The sequence below is a fragment of the Pituophis catenifer genome, unplaced genomic scaffold, assembly GCF_029215685.1.
Source record: "Pituophis catenifer annectens isolate HBS135680 unplaced genomic scaffold, rPitCat1.0.hap2 SCAF_1, whole genome shotgun sequence".
NCBI lineage: Eukaryota > Metazoa > Chordata > Lepidosauria > Squamata > Colubridae > Pituophis > Pituophis catenifer.
In genome coordinates, this window is record NW_027256881.1 from 19220502 (window position 1) to 19241501 (window position 21000).

The window sequence follows — 21000 nt, forward strand, 5'->3', positions numbered from 1 at the left end:
ATTATAACATCTGAGAATTACTTCATTCCCAGCTTAGTCCAAATTAATTGCAAACCAAGTCTTTCAGAATAAGTCCTTCGGGCTTATCACAAATCTTTATCTTCTTTGGCACCCTGCCAAAGACCTTTTTTGGCAAAGCCCCACAAAGTTCAGAAATAAGAGACTCTGACTGGAAACAGATTTAGCAATGTTTCTTTCCTACAAAGAACCCAAGAGCCTTTGCTGCTCTTTTAAGCCTTATGGGAGAGGCCAATCATCTCCTGGCTTTACTCCCGAGTCGTCCCTTTTGCTTTAGCTGCTCTTGCCTTCTGGCAGCTCTGTGCATGCGTACATTAGGAACAGGCTCTTCCTGTTCCTCTGCCTCTCTGCTGTCCGACTCTGGAGGCTCCGGGGTTCGCGCATCACTCCCAGATGGCCCTGGCCCCATCTCTGCCTCTGATGCAGAGCCCTGGTTCGGGCCTTCCCCAGACTCCAGGACTGGCCCATGTTCCTCCCCAGCCTCCTCACTGTCCGACTTCGCTGCCAGCTCCGCAGGCTGCTGGTGGATCACAACATCATGGACCCCTTCATGCCCTCCCCAAATTAGCAACAGTCACTTGCCTTTTGGCCGGTTTGTAACCCAGTTGGGCTTGCAACTTCCTGGTGGCTTTCCCATTGACTTGGTTGTGGGGAGCTGGCAGGAAATTGTCTTGCCTAATGACAATGGGATTTGGTTAACAAAGGCCACTGGGCCTGCAGGAATTTCCATTGCTAAGCAGTAGGGTTATGCTTTACAACTCATCACTTAGCAACTGAACTCACAGTTGCTTTTGTAAATTGAGTACTATTTGTATTTCTAGGGCCAGAACAAAAATATGCTGCTAGATGCCACTTCTACCACTGCCCAACCTGCCCTATTGTTGCGCTGGTGTCTCCTGGCAGCGATAGCAGTAGAAGTCACACTTCCTTCTGCCACTGAAAGTCTCAGTTGCTAGTACAATCCTAATTGTCAGCCAGTCCATTGTAAAAAGGCCATCTTATGAAGCTGGCCAAAGCTGTAGCAGTTTCATAGCATTTTAATGGAAGGATTTCTCTAACTGTAGAACAAATCAGCTTCCTTTTTTTAAAAAAAAAAATGTTGTTCTTGCACAGAAAGAGCATCAGATTGACAGAGAGGTTCCCATTGGAGTTGGAACTCAACATAGCAGAAAGGAGGATGAGAGAAGGGAGATGATCACTCCTGCTCTTCGAGATGCACTCACAAAGCAAGGTGATGGGGTTGCAGTGCAGGGGCAACTATGTTGATTATCATTATACAGTAGTGGCCAAAACTGTGGAAACCTTTTGGGAAAAGTGTATTTTTGAGGTTTGATGGCTAATAACACCACTTTTTTGGGGGGAGTTTCAAGATAATTATGTTCCACTGCTGGAATGGCTTGGGAATAGCCCAGACCTTAACCCAATTGAAAATCTATGGAGTCGACTAAAGAAACTTGTTAGTCAGAAGCAACCCAGCAATAAAACCCAGTTAATAGAAGCAATCATTCAATCTTGGTTTCACATTATAACAGCTGCAGAACTAAAAGACTTGGTTCACTCCATGGGAAGACATTGTAAAGCTGTAATTCATGCTAAAGGTTACCCAACTAAGTATTCACTGACATGGTCATAATTTTTGTATATCTCGATTTTTCTGTGTTTCGCTTTTCTTCTTTATACTGTAACTGCTATTCTAATAGCAAATCCTTCATAAAAGTTATTGCATTATGTTCTTGATTAAATTATCTTTCCATTGATATATAATTTTATAGTACTACTCCAAAAAAAGTGATGTTATTAACTAGTTTTAGAAAATATACTTTTCCCAAAAGGTTTTCACAATTTTGACCACTACTGTAATTAGTGTATTGTAGCTATTATTGGTGTTTTAAATGCAGTCAATCAATTTTATTTACAGCCAAAAGGCCAGAGACAAGTTACATAATCATAATCTAAACTTGGCATTAGATCAAATGGATATAACAAGTAGAATATTTAATAAATATTACATAGTAGACTTAAGACGCCAGCCCAAAGCCTTGTTTTTATGGTCATAGTTAAATATCTGGCTGTTGCCACTGGAATGCTTAGGATTTATTTTTTTTTAATTTGATTTATATTTTCATTTGCAAGCGAAAATTTGCATATTCAGAAGAAGGTCTTCCTGGTTTAGCTTTTCAAATAGCCCAGATAATTTCCTTCCAAAACTTTTATAAAATTCGCAATGCAGTAAAAATATGGTTTAGGGTTCCATTAAGGGACAAAATCTTTTGAGAGATGGGATTTTTAAAAAATCTATCATATAACATATTTGATGACAACCCATTTAATCTGGCTTTCAAAAAGGCTATTTTGTATTCAAATATTTAGGTAGTTGAAACGTATAATTCCCAATGTTGCAGGTAGACACAATTTAAATGTTTTATATTATTGTTAGCCACTCAAGTTGTATGTTGTTGTTTTTTTTAAATTTGATTTATATGCCGCCCTTCTCCAGAGACTCAGGGCGGCTTACAATGTGCTCAGCAATGTTGAAATGGGTGGCCATGTAAGTCTTTTTAAAGGTTAACAGACAGACCCAAATGTAATCAGGGAAAAGGCGCATAACATTTGCAGCCATATTTCATAATGAAATGTCTTTGAATATTAGTAGCTCGGGTTTGTAGTTATGTTGTTGGTTTGAGCTCCGAGCTTGGCGATTTGGTTGCAAACGTTTCGTCCAGATTCGAGGAGACATCTTCAGTGCACTTTGGATTGTGCTTGTCTGGAGGAGCACTGAAATCAGACCAGGACCAGATATTTAAAGGCCAGTGCTCCCCCAGACAAGCACAATCCAAAGCACACTGAAGATGTCTCTTTGAATGGGGACAAAATGTTTGCAACCAAATCACCAAGCTCGGAGCGCAAACCAACAAATTTCATAATATTGTCCAGACTGTCGGGGTCCCAACAGATGCCCTAATTAACTCAGGAGCCTTGAGCCAAGTTTCAAAAGAAATCCAGTTATTTATTAGGAGCAATATGTCAGCAACCTCCCGGGTGAAGTCAACTCTGCCGCACGTAATTTACGGCTCAACTCTGACCCTGTTTCCCCCCTCCTCTCAGTCTGTGTCATAAATCACATTCTCCAACGAGGCACTTTCGTGGGCTGTAGAAACCACGCCTCACATGCTGGCTCTGGTAATCTGAGATCCAACCTTGAAGAAGTTATGCATGGAATATGCTTTAGAACATGGCTGCTGAACTGCTCCGTCAGTCCTCCCCACTTTCCTGCCCATGGCAACTCGAGAGCAGACCAGGAATGCTTTGCGAGTTGACACAGACTTCTTTTCAAGCTAGCGTTTATTTCTTTGTTCAGAAATTGAGCAGCTATAGGAACACATGCTTGGCTATTGCAAGAATTTTGGGAATTGGTGTAGTGGTGTAGTTAGATCTTGTTATAAGGAAAGCTGAGGCTCAGGCTCCCACTTTCTATGAAGCTCATTGAATAGCTTCGACTCTGAGACTATTCTTCAGTGGGGAACCACAACTGGCTGGACAAACCTGCATATAATTAGGGAGCAGACCCCCACACTGAATCGCACTGAGGATGTTACCTAGTCAGGTAATGACTCTGAGCTTGTTTTCTGCAAGCAAACCAAAAGCTCAGACACAATAAAGGCCTCCACTGTTGAGCCCTGAACTATATATATGTCCTATTGGAACTGTTCTTTTTCCTGGTCTATTTTGCAGGGCTGTTGTGTGGATAAAATGGTTGGGAGGACCATGTAGTTTGTTGAGACCCATTTCTACTAGTGAAACTAAATTAAAAACTCATTTTATTGCAGTGTTTCCCAACTTTGTAAATTTTAAGGTGTGCGGACTTCAACTCCCAGAATTCCCCAGCCAGCATCAACACATTTTAAAGTTGCCAAGGTTATTGTAAGAGTAGTCAGTTGGAGACAGACCAATTAAATGGCTAGGTTTATATTCTTTTGTTTGTTTGTTTTGCGTGTTCATTTTTGTCTTCAAGTCAACCTTGACTCTTGACAACTATTTGGACAAGTCCCTGCAGTTTACTTGGCAGCCCGCTTTGAAGTATCCTGTTTCCCCCAAAATAAGATATCCCCTGATAATAAGCCCAATTGGGCTTTTGAGCGCATGGCAATAAGGCCATGTGCTTATTTCAGGGTTCATAAAAATATAAGACAGGGTCTTATTTTCGGGAAAACATGGTAATTGCCCTTTCCTTCTTCTTAGGGCCGAGAGAGACTGACTGATCCAAGGTTACTTAGCTGATTTTGTGCCTAAGGCTGGATTAGAATTCACTCTCCGATTTTCAAACCCAGTGCCTTCACCTCTACATCAAAATGGCTCTCTTATATATCATTCTAAGCCATAATTTACTTTTGACCATAGTTTATTGAATAAGACATGTACTGAGACATAAAACATGGTTTTCACAGTATTGAAAACAATATAATCATTTAAAATAGTCAAAACCAAATAAACCACCTTGTACTTTACATTGTTTTGAGAATCCAGATACTTACAGGAGCTGATTTGGAACAAAAGTGTTTGCTTGTGTTAAAGTGCTTATATTTGATAGCCCATAAGGATCTTTATGACCATTTCTTTCTGCTATATTGTTCAAAGTAAAACAAAAACTTCTTTTTCCGTTCAGGTTATAGATTAATTGGGAGCCATTCTGGAGTGAAGCTTTGCCGTTGGACAAAGGTACTACTTTTCTAATCAATTTTTAAATTTATTTATAAAATTTATTGGCCGCCCATCTTACCATAGGGTAACTGGGCAGCTTACAGTCATAAAAATATATCTATATCTATATCTATATCTATATCTATATCTATATCTATATCTATATCTATATCTATATCTATATCTATACAATTAAAACATAAATAATTAAATATAAAACATAAATAATTAAAACCTAAGAATGGGGGAGGACAGGGGTGGAGTGGGGGGAGGTAGGATCTGTAGTTACTAGATCAACCACCTCTGCTGTGCTGCTCCCCCGCTGGGGCCCCAAGCCAACTATCAGAGCCATGTTTTAGGCCCTTAACAAAAGGATAGGAGGGTTGGGGCCAATCTCACATTGGGGGCAGGGGTGAAATCTAAAATTGTTACTACTGGTTCTGTGGGTGTGGCTTGGTGGTGGGGGTAATGTGACGGTGGGCGTGGCCAACTTTTTTTTTTTTTTTTTTACTTTTAAAAGCATTTTTTCTACAACCTTAAGAGGTTGCAGAAAAAAATGCTTTTAGAAGCTTCTTACTATCAGGCAAGTCAGCTGGGATCGCCAGAGGCTTTTATAGGCATTTTTTTTCTACAGCCTCTTTGGCTGAAGCCTCCTTTTAGAAGCCTCTGATGATCAGGCAAGTCAGCTGGGATCACCAGAGGCTTTTAAAGGCATTTTTTCCCTACAACCTCTTCAGCCGAAGGGGTTGCAGAAAAAAATGCTTTGAAAAGCCTCTGACGATCCCAGCTGAGCTGCGTGATCATCAGAGCCTTTTTTTAAAAGCGTTTTTTAAAAGCATTTTTTCGGCCGAAGAGGTTGTAGCAAAAATGCTTTTAAAAGTAAAAAAACCAGCCTCTGATGATCGCATGGCTCAGCTGGGCATTGGGGGTGGGGGCAAAGATTTTTGCTACCGGTTCTCCGAACCACCCACCGCCATCGCTACCGGATCAGGCGATCCGGTCCGAACCGGGAGCATTTCACCCCTGATTGGGGGGCGGCAAGATGTCCCAAAGGGCTGGATCAACAGCAGAGAAGGTCCTCCTGGATCCCGCCAGCAGGAATAATTGGGCTCACAGGACCACAGCATGCCTCCTCTCCCGGCTTGAGTGGGACGGGCCAATCCCAGGGGGATGAGATGGTGGTTCCTCAAGTAATCTAATCATGATGGTAATAACAATAGTGTCTAATACAAAAACTAATACATAGTATAGGACTATGTATAATAAAAGGTCTTCCCCAATCTCATGATCTCCAGATGAATTTGGAGGACAACTAAAATAAATGAATCTGGCTCATCAGAAGCTCCACTTCCCTGTGGTGGGTTTTACATTCATCACAGTGCAACAGAGGAAAAGCTGAAAATGCTTTAAATAAATGAATGGTAATAAAAAGAAAATGCAGAAATAAATCTGTTAATTATCGCAATGTTCTCTCCTTTATGGTATTAAGATAATTGTAGATTTTTAGTTCAGTTGAATTTATTAGATTTGTTAATGTCTTCCCACTCCTGGGTGACTTCATGATTTTATTTCACCCAGTCATTTCTAATTAAGTGTTATTTGATGTTCATTGCGATGCAATATCTATTGTTATTTTGCATATTTTAATGCGTTTCAGCCCACCCATTGTCTTTTGATCAGGATGGGCCAATAAAAGCTGTAAAATCATCATCATCATCATCATCCAGTCACTCGTATTTGTGACATATTTTTAATTGTTCAGTTGACTGAGTTTCATGTTTAATGAATAAAAGAGATAATAATAATTAAATAATAGCTGCAGAAAGCCACCTTCCTGGGATCTGCTCGCATAATCCGCCGATACATCACATAGTCCTAAACATTTGGGAAGTGTTTGACTAGTGATTTGAGATACGAAATCCAGCATGGTTATTTTGTTTGCTGTGTATACTGTCAAGTTTGTGTATAATAATAATAATATATGTAGGTCTTTGGTTATTCGGGTCTTCTCCCACGTAAAATTGGAAGTGTCTTGGCGACGTTTCGACGAAGTCTCATTCGTCATCTTCAGGCTGGTGTTCTCGGCTTCGTGCTTCCAGGAGCAATGTGAGATCGCAGCTGTCTCTTCCTTTTAACTGCTAGTGGAGGTGTGAGCCTCCACTAGCAGTTAATATTATATATATATAATAATAACAACATTATTATTATTATTATTTGATGAGATGACTTTTGAGGTTAGGAGGAGCTGCACTCAGCTTCAGTGGGTTCCCTTCACTTTATTTAGTGATGGCCCCATATTACAGAATACTTTTTTTATCCAGTAGAGAACATACCGTTTAACATTTAGTGCCAGCAAGAATTTATTATTATTTAAAAATTTGGTTTATATTCTGCCTTTCTTCTCATTCCAAGATGGTATGTAATATATTATAGTTTAAGAATAATTTAGAATAATTGGTTAAAAAATAAGATATGATTGTATAAGGTAAATGCTTGTAATAGCAGCACCTTCTTGAGGCTACCGTTATTCATTTTGTTGTTCACATTTGTCTGACAGTCGATGCTTCGTGGGAGAGGAGGCTGTTACAAGCACACTTTTTACGGCATTGAAAGCCACCGCTGTATGGAGACCACACCGAGCTTGGCTTGTGCTAATAAATGTGTCTTCTGTTGGAGGTAAAGTTCTGGGACTGATTTTTTTTTTTTTAGCAAACATGTTCTGTTAGGATATGGTTTGAGCCTAACAAGTTGTCCAGGCAATATATGTGCTCTGTGACTTTAATATGAATATGTATTGTGTGACTTTAAAGTTTTACTGCTGATTCATTTTAATGCTGAGTCATGCTGTAATTAGATAATCACTGGTTGTGAATGTATTTAAGAAAGGTACTGTAATGGATTCAGTTAATGATAAGCTACCATTGTGTGTGGAGTTGCAACCATTGTGCTATCATTGATTGGATGGATCTGCTACCATTGTGGTTTATGAAGCAGAGTGAGTTTGTTATTCTAACCAACTACTGTTTGTGTGGTAAGAAGAGTTTTTGTATTACTGGACTGATTTAACTGGCAAAGACTTGGATTGATTTAAACACTATGAGATTGTTTTTTCACTATAAAGTAAACTTTTGATAAACCAGTTTGCACATCTCTTATTCATTGCTCTCAGCAACGTTTCTCTGTGCTCTACACTCTGCTGGTTGGTAACACAACAACAATATCCTTAACATGTTCAAATGTTTGTGCCTCCAAGTCAGAGTAGAACTCTGATGGCTGCCTGGACAAGTCCCTGCAGTTTTTTTGGCAAGATTTTGGAAGTGGGTTGCCATTGCCTGCTTCCTAGGGCTGAGGAGCTTGACTGGACCAAGGTCACCCAACGGGCTTCATGCCTAAGGCAGGACTACAAGTCACAATCTCTCGGATTCTAGCCTTGATGCCTTAATTATTCATCAGACTTGCTGTCTGGGATCGATTCTACCAAGGGACAAATGATCAGAAAAGCGCTGCTTTCATTTTGATAGTCCTAAACCAGGGGTGTCAAATTCATGTCGTCACGGTGGCGTCACGTGACGTATCGTGACTTTTTTCCCCTTTGCTAGCATGGGCATGGGCATGGGTATGGGTATGGCCAGCGCGTGATGCATCTGGCCCCAGGGGCTGCGAGTTTGACAGCCTGTCCTAAAATGTCAGATTAATTCTCAGGTACATAGCATTGTTTCTTAACAATACATTTCTATTTTTCAGACACCACACAAATCCTGTTGGCACAGAGTGGCGATGGAAGATGGACCAGCCAGAGATGATCTTGAAGGAGGCCATTGAGAACCATCAGAATTTGATCAAACAGTTTAAAGGTAGTTGAGGATCCTATACATGTGGGTTTTTTTAAGAAATTGGATCTTGAATATAGAAATCTCTTAGTGACTGACACACAAGGGAAGAGAGCCTCTTTTAAATATGCTTCTATTACGTCAGAACTTCAAGTTTTTCATCCTAGGCAGTAATGAAATCCTATTTTTTTTTTTACTACCGGTTCTGTGGGTATGGTGTGGTTTGGTGGGCATTGCAGGAGAAGGATACTGCAAAATCTCCATTCCCACCTCACTCAAGGGGAAGGATACTGCAAACTCCCCATTCCCTCCCCACTCCTGGGGGAAGGATATTGCAAAATCTCCATTCCCAACCCACTCTGGGGCCAGCCAGAGGTGGTATTTGTCAGTTCTCCAAACTACTCAAAATTTCCACTACCGGTTCTCCAGAACCTGTCAGAAGCTGCTGGATTTCACCCCTGATCCTAGGTATACATGATTAAATTGGACCCTAGGCTGTTTTGTTTCTGGAAATTATAGTACATCTTGAGAATTCTTGGACGTCCTCTTCTTCAGTATATGAATTTTAGTTGGGTTAACAAGGTTTGTTTATGGAAGCTGTTCTGGGAAGAGAAGAAATATTTTAGTTTTAAACTAGATTTAGTTATATACAGATAGTCCTCGACTTTAGACTGCAGTGGAGTCCGGAATTTCCATTGTATGTCATGACGGTTGTAAGTTGAGGCAACCACATGTCGGATCCAATTTTACATTGTTTGCAGCAGTGTAAAGCGAGTGCCATGGTCATTAAGCAAATATTGTAACCATTGCTTTCAATGGGCGGTCTTTTAGGAAACCAGACGTAAAAGCCAATTTCTATCAAAAATGTTGTAAATCATGGTGATACGACTGTGGGATGCTGCAAACAGCTATAAATGCGCTGAGCATCTAAAGTGTTTGTCAGAATTAACAGGAAATCTGTAATGCGTTTTAAAATCACGTTATGACATACACCTTTAGATTAATTCTTTTAAATCTTTCTTCTTTAATTCCAATTTATTTATTTTTTAAAAAAATACTATTTCTACTTCAATGAAAAGAAATGTACTTATTTAGTGTAACTAATTGATTTCCTAATACTCCTTTATGTATTCTTGGAGGTGGGCCTCACTTTCATCAACGGAGATTAGAATATTATATGATCATAACATTGTGATATATATACGTAAGCTGGTAAACTAGGAATGAACGTCTTGCAGCCAGAAATTGCTGTTGTAACATATCTTGACTTCCAAGAGCCACAGAAAGTGTAGCTCATGGGAAGAACTAAATGTTTGGGCCGGTTTGGTTCCTTAATCATCTGAAAAGCTTAAGGCATTTAGATTATCCTTTAACTGCCAAACATCACCATAGAGAGGATTAAAAATATTGTTCTACAGGTAGTCCTCGATTTATAACAATTCATTTAGTGATCATTCGAAGTTACAACGGTACTGAAAAAAGTGACTTACGATCGTTTTTCACACGACCATTGCCACATCCCCACGGTCACATGACCAAAATTCAGGCTCTTGACAACTGGTTCATATTTACGACGATTGCAGTGTCCCAGGGTCACATGATCACCTTTTGTGACCTTCTGACAAGCAAAGTTAATACGGAAGCCAAATTCACTTAACAATCATGCTACTAACAACAGCGGCAGTTATTTACTTAACAACAGTGGCAAGAAAGGTCATAACAATGGGGCAAAATTCACTGAACAACTGTTTTACTTAGCTACAGAAATTTTGGGCTCAATTGTGGTTGTAAGTCGAGGACTACATGTGCTTCAGGAACTCTGGAGTCACAAAAGGAGTACAGAGAGGGGGAGATGGGTTGCCTGCAGTCTTCTGGTCCTGAATTGTTCCTCTGCTGCAAACTATTCTCACCAGTCTGGTTGGAAATGACTTTATGGAAATGACTTTATTATTTAGAGCCTCGGTGGCACAGTGGTTAGAGTGCAGTATTGCAGGCTACTTCTGCTGACTGCCGGCTGACTGCAATTTGGCAATTCAAATCCCACCAGGCTCAAGGTTGATTCAGCCTTCCATCCTTCCGAGGTGGGTAAAATGAGGACCCAAATTGTTGGGGGCAATATGCTGACTCTGTACACCGCTTAGAGAGGGCTGTAAAGCACTGTAAAGCGGTATATAAGTGCTAGTGCTATTGCTATTCTGTTTTTAGGAGTCCCTGGCGTGAGAGATGATCGCTTCAGAGAAGGGATGGAGGCCAAGCATTGTGCACTGTCTCTTGTTGGGGAGCCAATCATGTACCCCCAGATCAACCAGTTCCTAAAGCTGCTGCATCATCGCAACATTTCAAGTTTTTTGGTTACAAATGCGCAGTTTCCAGAGGAAATTAGGTGATAATCCTAAGAAATTGTACCTCTTCCTTCCCATTTGTTGGTGCTGCAGAGACTGGATAGCCATTTGTCTGAAATCATATTGGGTTTACAACCTTTTGGACCTCAGGGACCACTAAATTCATAATTTTAAATCCCACGGGCAACTAATATGATCTGCCTAATGACCGGCTGGGTGGGCGTGGCAAGGTGGTCATGTGACTGGGTGGGCGTGGCCAACATGTCAATCACATCGAGGGGTGCCTCGCCAGCATCTACTCGCCCCTCCCCTCCCAGCCACTCCTCCCCACCCAGGCTCCTTAGACCCCAACAGGAAGCAGTTGTTGGAACTATGCAGCCACCACGAGAAAGAGTTGGCAAAACAGCTGGCTCAGTTCAAATTGGATCTGACCGAGAAGGAGGCTCAGCAAAAACACCTCACTGAGGACTATGAGCATAGGCTTTCCAAGCAGAGGGAAGACTTGCGGGAGTGCAAGGCCAGGTACCAGCATATGGAGGCTCAGTGGGCTCAGATGGTCAGCCAGTTCCAAGCCATGATGCAGTCCCACTGGAACAAGGCCCTCTGGCTCTTTGTCACCAGTGGCACTTCCCTCCAGCCTTCACCCAAAGCCCTCCACCAGGAGGCCGAAGTTGGAATTTCTGCCCCCCTCCGAACCACACAAAAAGACCCCAAAGGGGGAGACTCTCTGCAGCAACACAAGCGGTCATTGCACATATCTGGCCAGGGGATGTAGTTTGAGAATCCCTGATTTAGTGCAAGATAAAAATTGCAAATAATTTTTTACGGACCACCAAAATTTTCTTGCGGACCACCAGTGGTCCACGGATCACCAGGTAGTGACCGCTGGACGAGAAGAGACCTCCAAGGTCCCTTTTACCTCTGTCATTCTGTTACTTCAGCCTACAATTTGGATAGTGTGCTGGGAGATTCATTGTGAGAAGTAGGCAGGCCAGAGATTCAGTAAGGGCTGGAGCTTAGATAATAATTGACTTTGAGTGAACTTAAAATTAAATCAATTAAATACAGTTGTATGATTATTTCCTTAATTAATAATTTTGCCCATCTGTCTCTCTGAAAATTGTATATTTAGTTATGTTTGGAGAGACCGAGAAGCACAAGAAAGATTTTGGAGGGTACATGTGTCCTCAAGGTTTACATTTTTAATTTATTCTCTATTATGCTAGATGCCTGAAATTAGATAAGAACAGCTTTGTATAGCCACACTGCCCCGCTTTGGACCTCAATGTCACACATGCTCTTGGAAATAATCTGGAATCCAGAGCAGCTGTCATCGAAGATATATATTGAATTTTAACTTCTTTTTCCTAAAAAACTTTAATAGCAACATTCTATTTCAGAGCTTTCACTGTTGCCTCACACACAGGAATCTCCAGCCTGTCACACAGCTGTATGTCAGTGTGGATGCCAGCACCAAAGATAGTCTGAAGAAGATTGATCGACCTCTCTTTAAAGACTTTTGGCAGCGGTTTCTAGATAGCTTGCAAGCCTTAGCTGAAAAGGTATGGCACTCAAGTTATGTTTGGTTCCCCCTTGACACTGAAATAATTGTGGATCTTTTATAGGATTCATAACATCATCAAAAACTTCATGAATTTCAAATATACATACATTTTGAGTCAAAAGTTCAGATTACAGTGAACATCCTAGCTAAAATAAATCTGTATTCAGATTGATTGGCTTAGTGCTCTTTTCAGTTGAAAACTTGATGCTAAATTCAGCACCAATTATGTGATTTCTGTCTCACACTGTGCATCCAGATGTACAGTCCTACTCATATCCTTTTATTTATATTTACTACCATGTTTCCCCAAAAATAAGACCCTGTCTTATATTTTTTTGAACCCTGAAATAAGCGCTTGGCCTTATTGCCATGTGCTCAAAAGCCCGATTGAGCTTATTATCAGGGGATGTCTTATTTTGGAGGAAACAGCGTATTGCATGTTGTAATTGAAAACTGCTCTCTCCCAACTTCTTTTTAGCATCAGCGCACCGTATACAGGTTAACCCTGGTGAAAGCTTGGAATGTGGAGGAGCTGAAAGCTTATTCAGACTTGGTGTCTCTTGGCAAGCCAGATTTCATAGAGGTTAAGGTGAGCTGTTGATTGTTAGGGTGGGCCTTTCTTCCTCTCACGCTTGACCTTTCGTGTGAGTTCATTGTTTTTCAGGCAAATGTTTTATGTATGATAAATGGCAAGTTTGACTAGGCCTGGTTCCAACTACTTCCTAATAATTTTAGGGCACATTTTGCTTTTCAGTCTATACCCTGCCCCCTTAATCTACATTCTGCATGACTCAGTCTGTAGCCTTTCCCTTGTTCTACCTTCTACATGACTAACTCTGAATTAAAAGAGGCTTTGCCGAGTAGCCTATGAATTCATAGTGGAAAGAACGTTAGTCATCATGATAGAGTTCATGTTCAGAGGCAAAGAGACTACTTGCTGAGGGAAGACAACGTGAAGGCTTTCATGCCCTTCTTGTAAGGTTCTTGGGACTATCTCCTTGGACCTTTCGAGGGTTCCAGCTGAATCTATGGAGACCAGGTAGAAAAAGAACAGGGCCAACCTGCACTTTCATTTTCTGTCCAATTTGAAGTCCTTCCCATGTTGAGCTGAACAATCATTCTTAGGTCAGCATAATATCAAAGATGTGATATTTTGATACAGGTAGTCTTCAACTTAACAACTATAATTGTGCCCCCAATTATGGTCACAAATTGTGAAGGTCTTTAAATGAGTCACCATTTGACTCTGCCCAGTTTTATGACCTTTTATTTTTTGTGGTGGTTGTTAAGTGAACGTGGCAGTCGTAAAGCAAACTCATTGTTCACTATGGGGTGTGTTTGGGTTTTTTTGCTGGAAACCAGAAGTAAATGCCTCTTTACCGCATAAATCGTAGTCACGTGACTGGGAGCCACTGCAAATGCCAATCAATGTGGGCCAGTTGCTGATTCCTAAAATGTAGTCACATGACTGCAGGAGGGCCTGGCCTGCAGAATTTTGACTCTAGATCAGGGGTCTCCAACCTTGGCAACTTTAAGCCTGGTGGACTTCAACTTCCAGCAAACCCCCAGCTTTACTGGCTGGGGAATTCTGGGAGTTGAAGTCTGCTAGGCTTAGAGTTGCCAAGATTGGAGACCCCTGATCTAGATCATAAGTAGCTTTTTTTGGAAACTGTCGTAACTTCAGTCCCATAAATCAAGGATTACCCTCATTGCTGTTTTGCTATGAAAATCCTTCTCTTTGAGTAATTTGTAACGTTACTCAGCGGTGGGTTTCACATTTTGTTACCACCAGTTTGCCGTGTGCGTGCATGCTCGTTTCATGTACGCGCCTTCCGTGCATGCGCTTTGCTCTCACGCGTCCTCCCATGCATGCGCCCGACCTCAAAAATGTGCCTAAATAGGACGGCTCTATTTCTGTTATTGGTTTGCCCGAACCGGCTGAATTCCACCTCTGACATTACTGCACTAGCGTTTCTTAGCTCTACGCCAATATATTCTTTTGGAAAAAAAAATAATCCAAAAATTGAATGTGAGAGAAGTCTAGGGCTCTGTTGTGGCTCCGTTACCTGAGCCTGTGTTATCGGAGGAAGAAGGCTCTGAACATGAAGGAGAGGAGTTGGCCAGGCCTCCCTCTCCAGGACCCTGCTCTCTGGCAATGCCTCAGGTGTCTCCTGAAGGAGAAGAGATTGGCCAGGAGCCAGGTATCTCCTCACAGTCGGACAGTGATGGAGATAAGTCTTGGCTGGATCCACGCCAGCATCGGAGAGACAGGCGCGCGCAGCTGAAGAGGAGGCGTGCCAGAGATTAGGCTGAGTCACTGGACCATACCCCACAGGGGATAAAAGGGGGTGAGGTGGCCATTCAGACTCTGTGACGGACAAAACAAACTACTAGCGAGTCACATTGTATCTTTGAAACAACGTTATCTGCCTTGGATTTAATACGGACTGGACTTGACAATTCTTGAACTGTATGTATCTTGTTTGGGTTTATCTGTCGGAGGAACAACCTCTCCCTCTATGAGTAAAGTTCTTGGCAAGCAGCTACTGGTTGCTGCCAAGCCTCTTATCGAAAGAATTTGTTGTCTGCCAGTTTTATTTAACCCCTGACTATCTGTTTGTGTACGTGTGTGAGATGGGGACAGAACAGGCTGTAATCTTAAATAAATGTTTCTTCAACAGGGCGTGACATACTGTGGGGAAAGTTCAGCCAGCAGCCTCACCATGGCCAACGTCCCTTGGCATGAAGAAGTGAAACGCTTTGTGCAAGAGCTGGCTGACCTCCTCCCAGACTACGAAATTGCCAGCGAACACGAGCACTCCAACTGTCTCCTCATTGCCCACAAGAAGGTAATTCTAAGCCTCTCAGGGTCTTTTCCCGAAACTTCGGTAGGAAGATTGAAATATGCACTATTAGCATTGTAAACTCTACAGGTAGTCCTCGATTTACAACAGTGTTTAGTTCAAAGTTACGGCACTGAAAAAAAGTGACTTAGGACCATTTTTCACAGTTAAAGACCTTTGCAGCATCCCCATGATCATATACATACATACATACATACATACATACATACATACATACATGTATGTATGTATGTATTTCTCTTTAGCCAGGTTCTTCCTATGTAAACCAAGATTTTTATGCAGCCCTAGTTCAGTGAAATCACATCCACTATCCTAGGCTTTTTCAGACAGCAAGCAAGCATTTTGCTGCTTATTGGGAGACTAATATAGATCTATTTCGGACTGATTGATTCCAATATATATATATATATATATATATATATATAAAACAAACTATTATAAAAATACGAGTTCCAGGTATATTAGTAAAGAAAGAAGCAGACATCCTGCGAGCTCCGGAACTTAAAATTTTAAAAATCAAAATTCCAATGTTTGGCAACTGGTTCATATTTGGGACCGTTGCTGTGTCCCAAGATCATGTGATCTCCTTTTGAGATCTTTTGACAAGCAAAGTCAACAGGAAAGCCAGATTCACTTAACAACCGGGTTACTAACTTATCAACTGCAGTGATCCACTTAACGGTGGCAAGAAAGGTCGTAAAATGGGGCAAAATTCACCTAACAAATGTTTCACTTAACAACAGAAATTTTGGGCTTAGTTGTGGTCGTAAGTAAAGGACTACCTTTATTTCTTTAGCGACCATTCAAACTTACAATGCCACTGAAAAAAAAACATGACCAGTCCTTGCCCTTTAGGACCACTGTAGCATTCCCACGGTCATGTGGTTAAAATTAGGGTGCTTGACAACCAGCATGTATTTACAATGTTTGCAGCATCCTTGGCTCGTTTGATCATCATTTGCAATCTTCCTGGCCGGCTTTCAACAACCACAGTCAATGGGGGAAGCCAGGATCACTTAACAACTGCATGGTTCACTTAATGACTTCAACTATTTGTTTAACAACTGTGGCAAGAAAGATCATAAATTCGGGTGTGACTCACTTAACAATCGCCTTGTTTAGCGATGGAAATTCTGACCTCAGCTGTAGTCATAAATCAAGGACTACCTGTAATGTTCTTGAAGGTGCTTTATGACAATTGTAAACCATTAAAAACAAACATTTTTGAAATAAGGGTGCCAATAGTTTTGAGCCACAGGCCTCTTCGGGATTCAGGCCATGTGATTGGCTGCTGTAAAGGGTTGCCATGGCTTTGCCAGTTTGCCAAAGGCTGCCCTGTTTAGTGGGTGCCAATCTCAAAATATCCATTTAACAGAAGGACATTCTGGTGAGATGGTCCCATATTACTTTTTCTAGTCCTGCAGGATACTGTCTATCAATTCAGCTTTTCCATTTTTTGTCTGAGCAAACAACATATTTGTAAGTGCCAGCATTTTTTTTTTGGTCTAAGGTGGCCTGCCAGATCTGTGATTAATTGCTATTTGGAAAATCTAAACCCAAAGTTAAATGAAGCAAAGAGCATAGATCCGTGATGGCAAACCTATGGCACGTGTGCCAGAAGTGACACGCAGAGCCATTTTTCTGGGCACGCGAGCTGTCACCCATCTCACTTGCAGCTGCACATGCATGCGCCCCCCAGCTGGTAATCGGGCCTCGAGTGCGCATTTGTGTAATTCAGGGGACCCAGTTGGTCTTCAGAGCTCTCCTGCGCATGCATGCACATTTGTGCATGCATGCCGAGTACTTGTGCGCAGTGTGCACATGTGCTGATGGTGTTCATGTGTGCATTGCACACATGAAAACCATGTGCATGCACAGATGATGCGATTGCGTGCAAGCATGCGCACATGCGCAGATGGTGGGATTGCGTGCGCAGAGCATGGTGGCGCATGCAAAAGCTGTGTGCATGCGCAGATGGTGTGGTTGCGTGTGCAGTGCACAGTGGGTGTGCGCAAAAACATGCGCAAATGGTGTGGTTGCGCACGCAACGCATGGGGGAGGAGCTGTATGTTAGCGCAGATGGCACATGAAGTGCAAAACGTGCAAAGCACATACCTGTTCGGCATTCGGTGAGTAAAAGGTTCACCATCACTGGCATAGGTAATGATGTCACTGTGACATCTATGGATACTATGTGAGGGAGTCCAGCATTCAAGTCACAACAAGCGTAAATTTAACAACGGGAATTGCAAAAGTGAGGTAAAAGAGCAATCCATGGCATAGGGCCTAGCTATCTTCGAGACCGCCTGCTGCTACCGATGACCTCCCATCGACCCGTGCGCTCCCACAGAGAGGGCCTCCTCAGGGTGCTATCAGCCAGACAGTGTAGGCTGGTGACCCCCAGGGGGAGGGCCTTCTCTGTGGGGGCACCTACCCTCTGGAATCAGTTGCCCCCAGAGATAAGGAGAATCCAGGACCTCAGTGCCTTCCGTCGTGCCCTTAAAACCCATTTTTTCAAGCAAGCTGGGCTGGCTTAAGATGAAATTTTTAATTGTTTTTAAATGTTTTAAACATTTTAAATTGGTAATGAGTTTTAATTGGGCCAAATTTATATATCTTTTAATTGTTTTTTAATATTTGTCCTGCATGTTTTTTAATTTTGGCTGTACACCGCCCTGAGTCCTCAGGGAGAAGGGCGGTATAGAAATTCAATAATAAATAAATAAATAAATAAAAATCAAATTAATAGGCATGTTATGAATACTCAAAATTGGAAATCTAATCCAACCAAGGAAAATGAGGTCATGCTCCTGTTCTCCAAATGAGAAGAGATGCCCAGTCCTTTGGGCCACTTCTGGAAGTTCTTTGAGGACAATCCATGAAAATCAAAAATCTCTGCTTGGTGGAGCAGGCTGTACTAAATAAATTGTAACATCTGAGTGGAGAGCAGGGTTAGGGAACTATAATCGAGATGCAAAATACTGGTCTATGACAGTAAAAAAGGTTAGATTTGATATTAGGATGTCCAAGTGGAGTGAAGAGGGAGAGATTAATGTCTGTGGAGATTCTCAGTCATCCAGGTCATGGCTGTCCCAAACGTGCTTTTTCAAAAGGCAACTGGACTTGTTTTTTCCTTGAAGACGTTTTCACTTCTCATCCAAGAAGCTTCAAGTTCAGCTGAACTGAAGGACCTTCTTGGATGAGAAGTGAAACATCTTCAAGGAAAAAACAAGTCCAGTTGCCTTTTGAAAACGCACCTTTGGGGGAGATTGACTCAGTAGAAGCAGGGGTGAAATCCAGCAGGTTCTGACAGGTTTTGGAGAACCGGTAGCGGAAATTTTGAGCAGTTTGGAGAACTGGCAAATGCCCTAGAGTGGGGTGGGAATGGAGATTTTGCAGTATCCTTCCCCTGCCACCACACCCACCAAACCACGCCCACCAAGCCACACTACGCCCACAGAACCGGTAGTAAAAAATTTTGGATTTCACCACTGAGTAGAAGTCTTAGTACCCATAGCATTGCTTTAAGGCTGTCTATCATAACAAAGTTACCTTCAGTAAACTTGTCTAGATCACACATCAAACTAAAGAAAGATTTGTTTAATTATGGTTTTTCTGAAGAAAAAAAATGGCTGGCTCATAGAGCACACTAATCCAAATAAGAAACCAATATTATTTTTCAGTACAGCTTTCTCCACTCTTTCTGTCTTCCAGATGTGTGGATTTTAGCTCCTAGAATTCTTAGCAATAGTCATGCTAGCTGGGGAATTCTGGGGATTGAAATCCTACATGTGGAGAGTGACCAGCTTAGAGAAAACTGGCTGAGTGTGTTGTTTCAGAGTTTTGACTGAATCAGTATATTATAGTAAACATCTTTAGAGCAAGCCCCTTCTTTAAAAAAAAACAAAAAAATCCATCCCTCTATTATCACAATCATGTCTGCTTTTTCCTTTAGTTCAAGATCGAAGGGAAATGGCACACCTGGATTGATTATGATCGCTTTCAAGAATTGGTCTATGAATATGAACAGAGTGGAGGAATTAAAACATTCACTTCTGCTGACTATGTAGCACTGACTCCTCCTTGGGCAGTGTTTGGAGCTCAGGAAAGAGGCTTTGACCCAACGGATACAAGATTTCAACGAAAAAACAAAACAAAGGACATCTCCGGATGCTGACCACTTTCAAATTGGACCATTTTTAAGCCAGAGCTAGGATACAATCAGAATTTTTGGTTTGTACACTAACATCAGAAAGTGTTGCGTAAAACTTGAGACTTCTATTTCTCTTGGGGATATCCAAAGTGGGTTTTTTTTCTTTTATTCTACCCAGAGGAAAATGGTAAGTTATATGCTTTTTAAAAGGCAGGAAGATGCTATTAATTTATCCTTCTCATATCTCTCAGTGAGAGAGAGATATAGGTAGTCCTTAACTTATGATCATAATTGAGCCAGGAATTACATCTGTCGTAACTTTGAACAGTCGCTAAGCAACTGATTGTTAAGTGAGGACCACCTGTAATTTCACTTTCCACCCCTATGCATCCTCCTTATTTTTCCATTTCTCATTCTAATCCAGAAGTGGACAGTTGTGCCCTTTCAGGTCCACAATTTTTTGCAGTCCACACAGCACCCAGAATGGTCATGGCCAGGGGTGAAATCCAGCAGATTTTGGAGAACCGGTAGCGGAAATTTTGAGTAGTTCGGAGAACCGGCAAATATCACTTCTGGCTGGCCCATGAGTGGGGTGGGAATGGAGATTTTGCAATATCCTTCTCCTGCCACGCCCACCAAGCCATGCCCACAGAACCGGTAGGGAAAAAATTTGAATTTCACTCCTGGTCATGGCCCACATTTTGTAACCTAGTTTTGCCTATTCATGTGGCATGATCATCTGGCGTGCTCCCTTCAAGCCACCACCACACCCAAATAAAAAAAATGGATCCCTTTTCCTAATTAAAGGTTCCCTTGAGATAAGTGAGGTACCTTGAGACATATCTGTGGCCTGCAGAACTATTTTTATTTTCTTCCGTAAAAGTACCTGAAAAGATTGTTGAGTCATGCAGTACTGGAATGTGAAGGGGATTTCCCCTGTTTCTCTGAATATCTGTTGCAACAATCCTTATTTGCGCCACACCTGGCCTGAATTGGCCATCTAAAAATGTTTGAAAAGGCCTGCAGCCACTGTGGCCCAGTGGTGTAGGTGGGGGCAAGCCTATTGAAATACATTTGGTCATTTTGCTCGAAATTTAGCTACAATAAGTTAAACAAAAAGTATCCCATTTCTTGGTGTGTGGATATTCCCCCCCCGCCTCCATCTGGATTGTTTAGTTAAAATTATTTGCATTTTCAAATGCAACTAACATTCTTTTTCTTAATAATTTCTGCCCTAAGTAATATTTCTTGAATTTATACTTTTTGCTACCTGCTTTAAAAAATAGTTCTTAAAATTTTGAAAGCAAGCAGAATAAACTTCTGAATTTCATACTTACCTTTGTGACTCTTAAGTAAAACACTAATCCATTTTATTTTTGGTATTATTTATAGAATGGTGGCAGCACATGCAATAGTTTAGATTGACAGGGGTTCTGCCTGAGGGTACAAAAAGTCTGTCTTTTTACTGATGGGATAAGATATCCTTCCCCAGGTGGTGTCCACCAAGTTGGTTGAAACTACAACTCCCATA

At 41.5% G+C, this 21000-nt stretch overlaps 1 protein-coding gene across 2 annotated transcripts in view; it reads left to right on the top strand.

The window, feature by feature from the left end:
- The window catches only part of LOC139308532 (S-adenosyl-L-methionine-dependent tRNA 4-demethylwyosine synthase TYW1-like), a 31007-nt gene extending 10208 nt beyond the window's left edge, over window positions 1-20799 (top strand). For both annotated transcript variants that reach the window (XM_070932115.1, XM_070932116.1), the window contains 9 exons: window positions 1132-1249; window positions 4682-4734; window positions 7274-7392; window positions 8461-8570; window positions 10752-10929; window positions 12315-12450; window positions 12931-13041; window positions 15134-15301; window positions 19272-20799. In XM_070932115.1, the coding sequence (XP_070788216.1) occupies window positions 1132-1249; window positions 4682-4734; window positions 7274-7392; window positions 8461-8570; window positions 10752-10929; window positions 12315-12450; window positions 12931-13041; window positions 15134-15301; window positions 19272-19493 (1215 nt within the window). In that variant the 3' untranslated portion in view covers window positions 19494-20799. The remainder of the gene's footprint in view (window positions 1-1131; window positions 1250-4681; window positions 4735-7273; window positions 7393-8460; window positions 8571-10751; window positions 10930-12314; window positions 12451-12930; window positions 13042-15133; window positions 15302-19271) is intronic.
- Window positions 20800-21000: the final 201 nt, after the last annotated feature.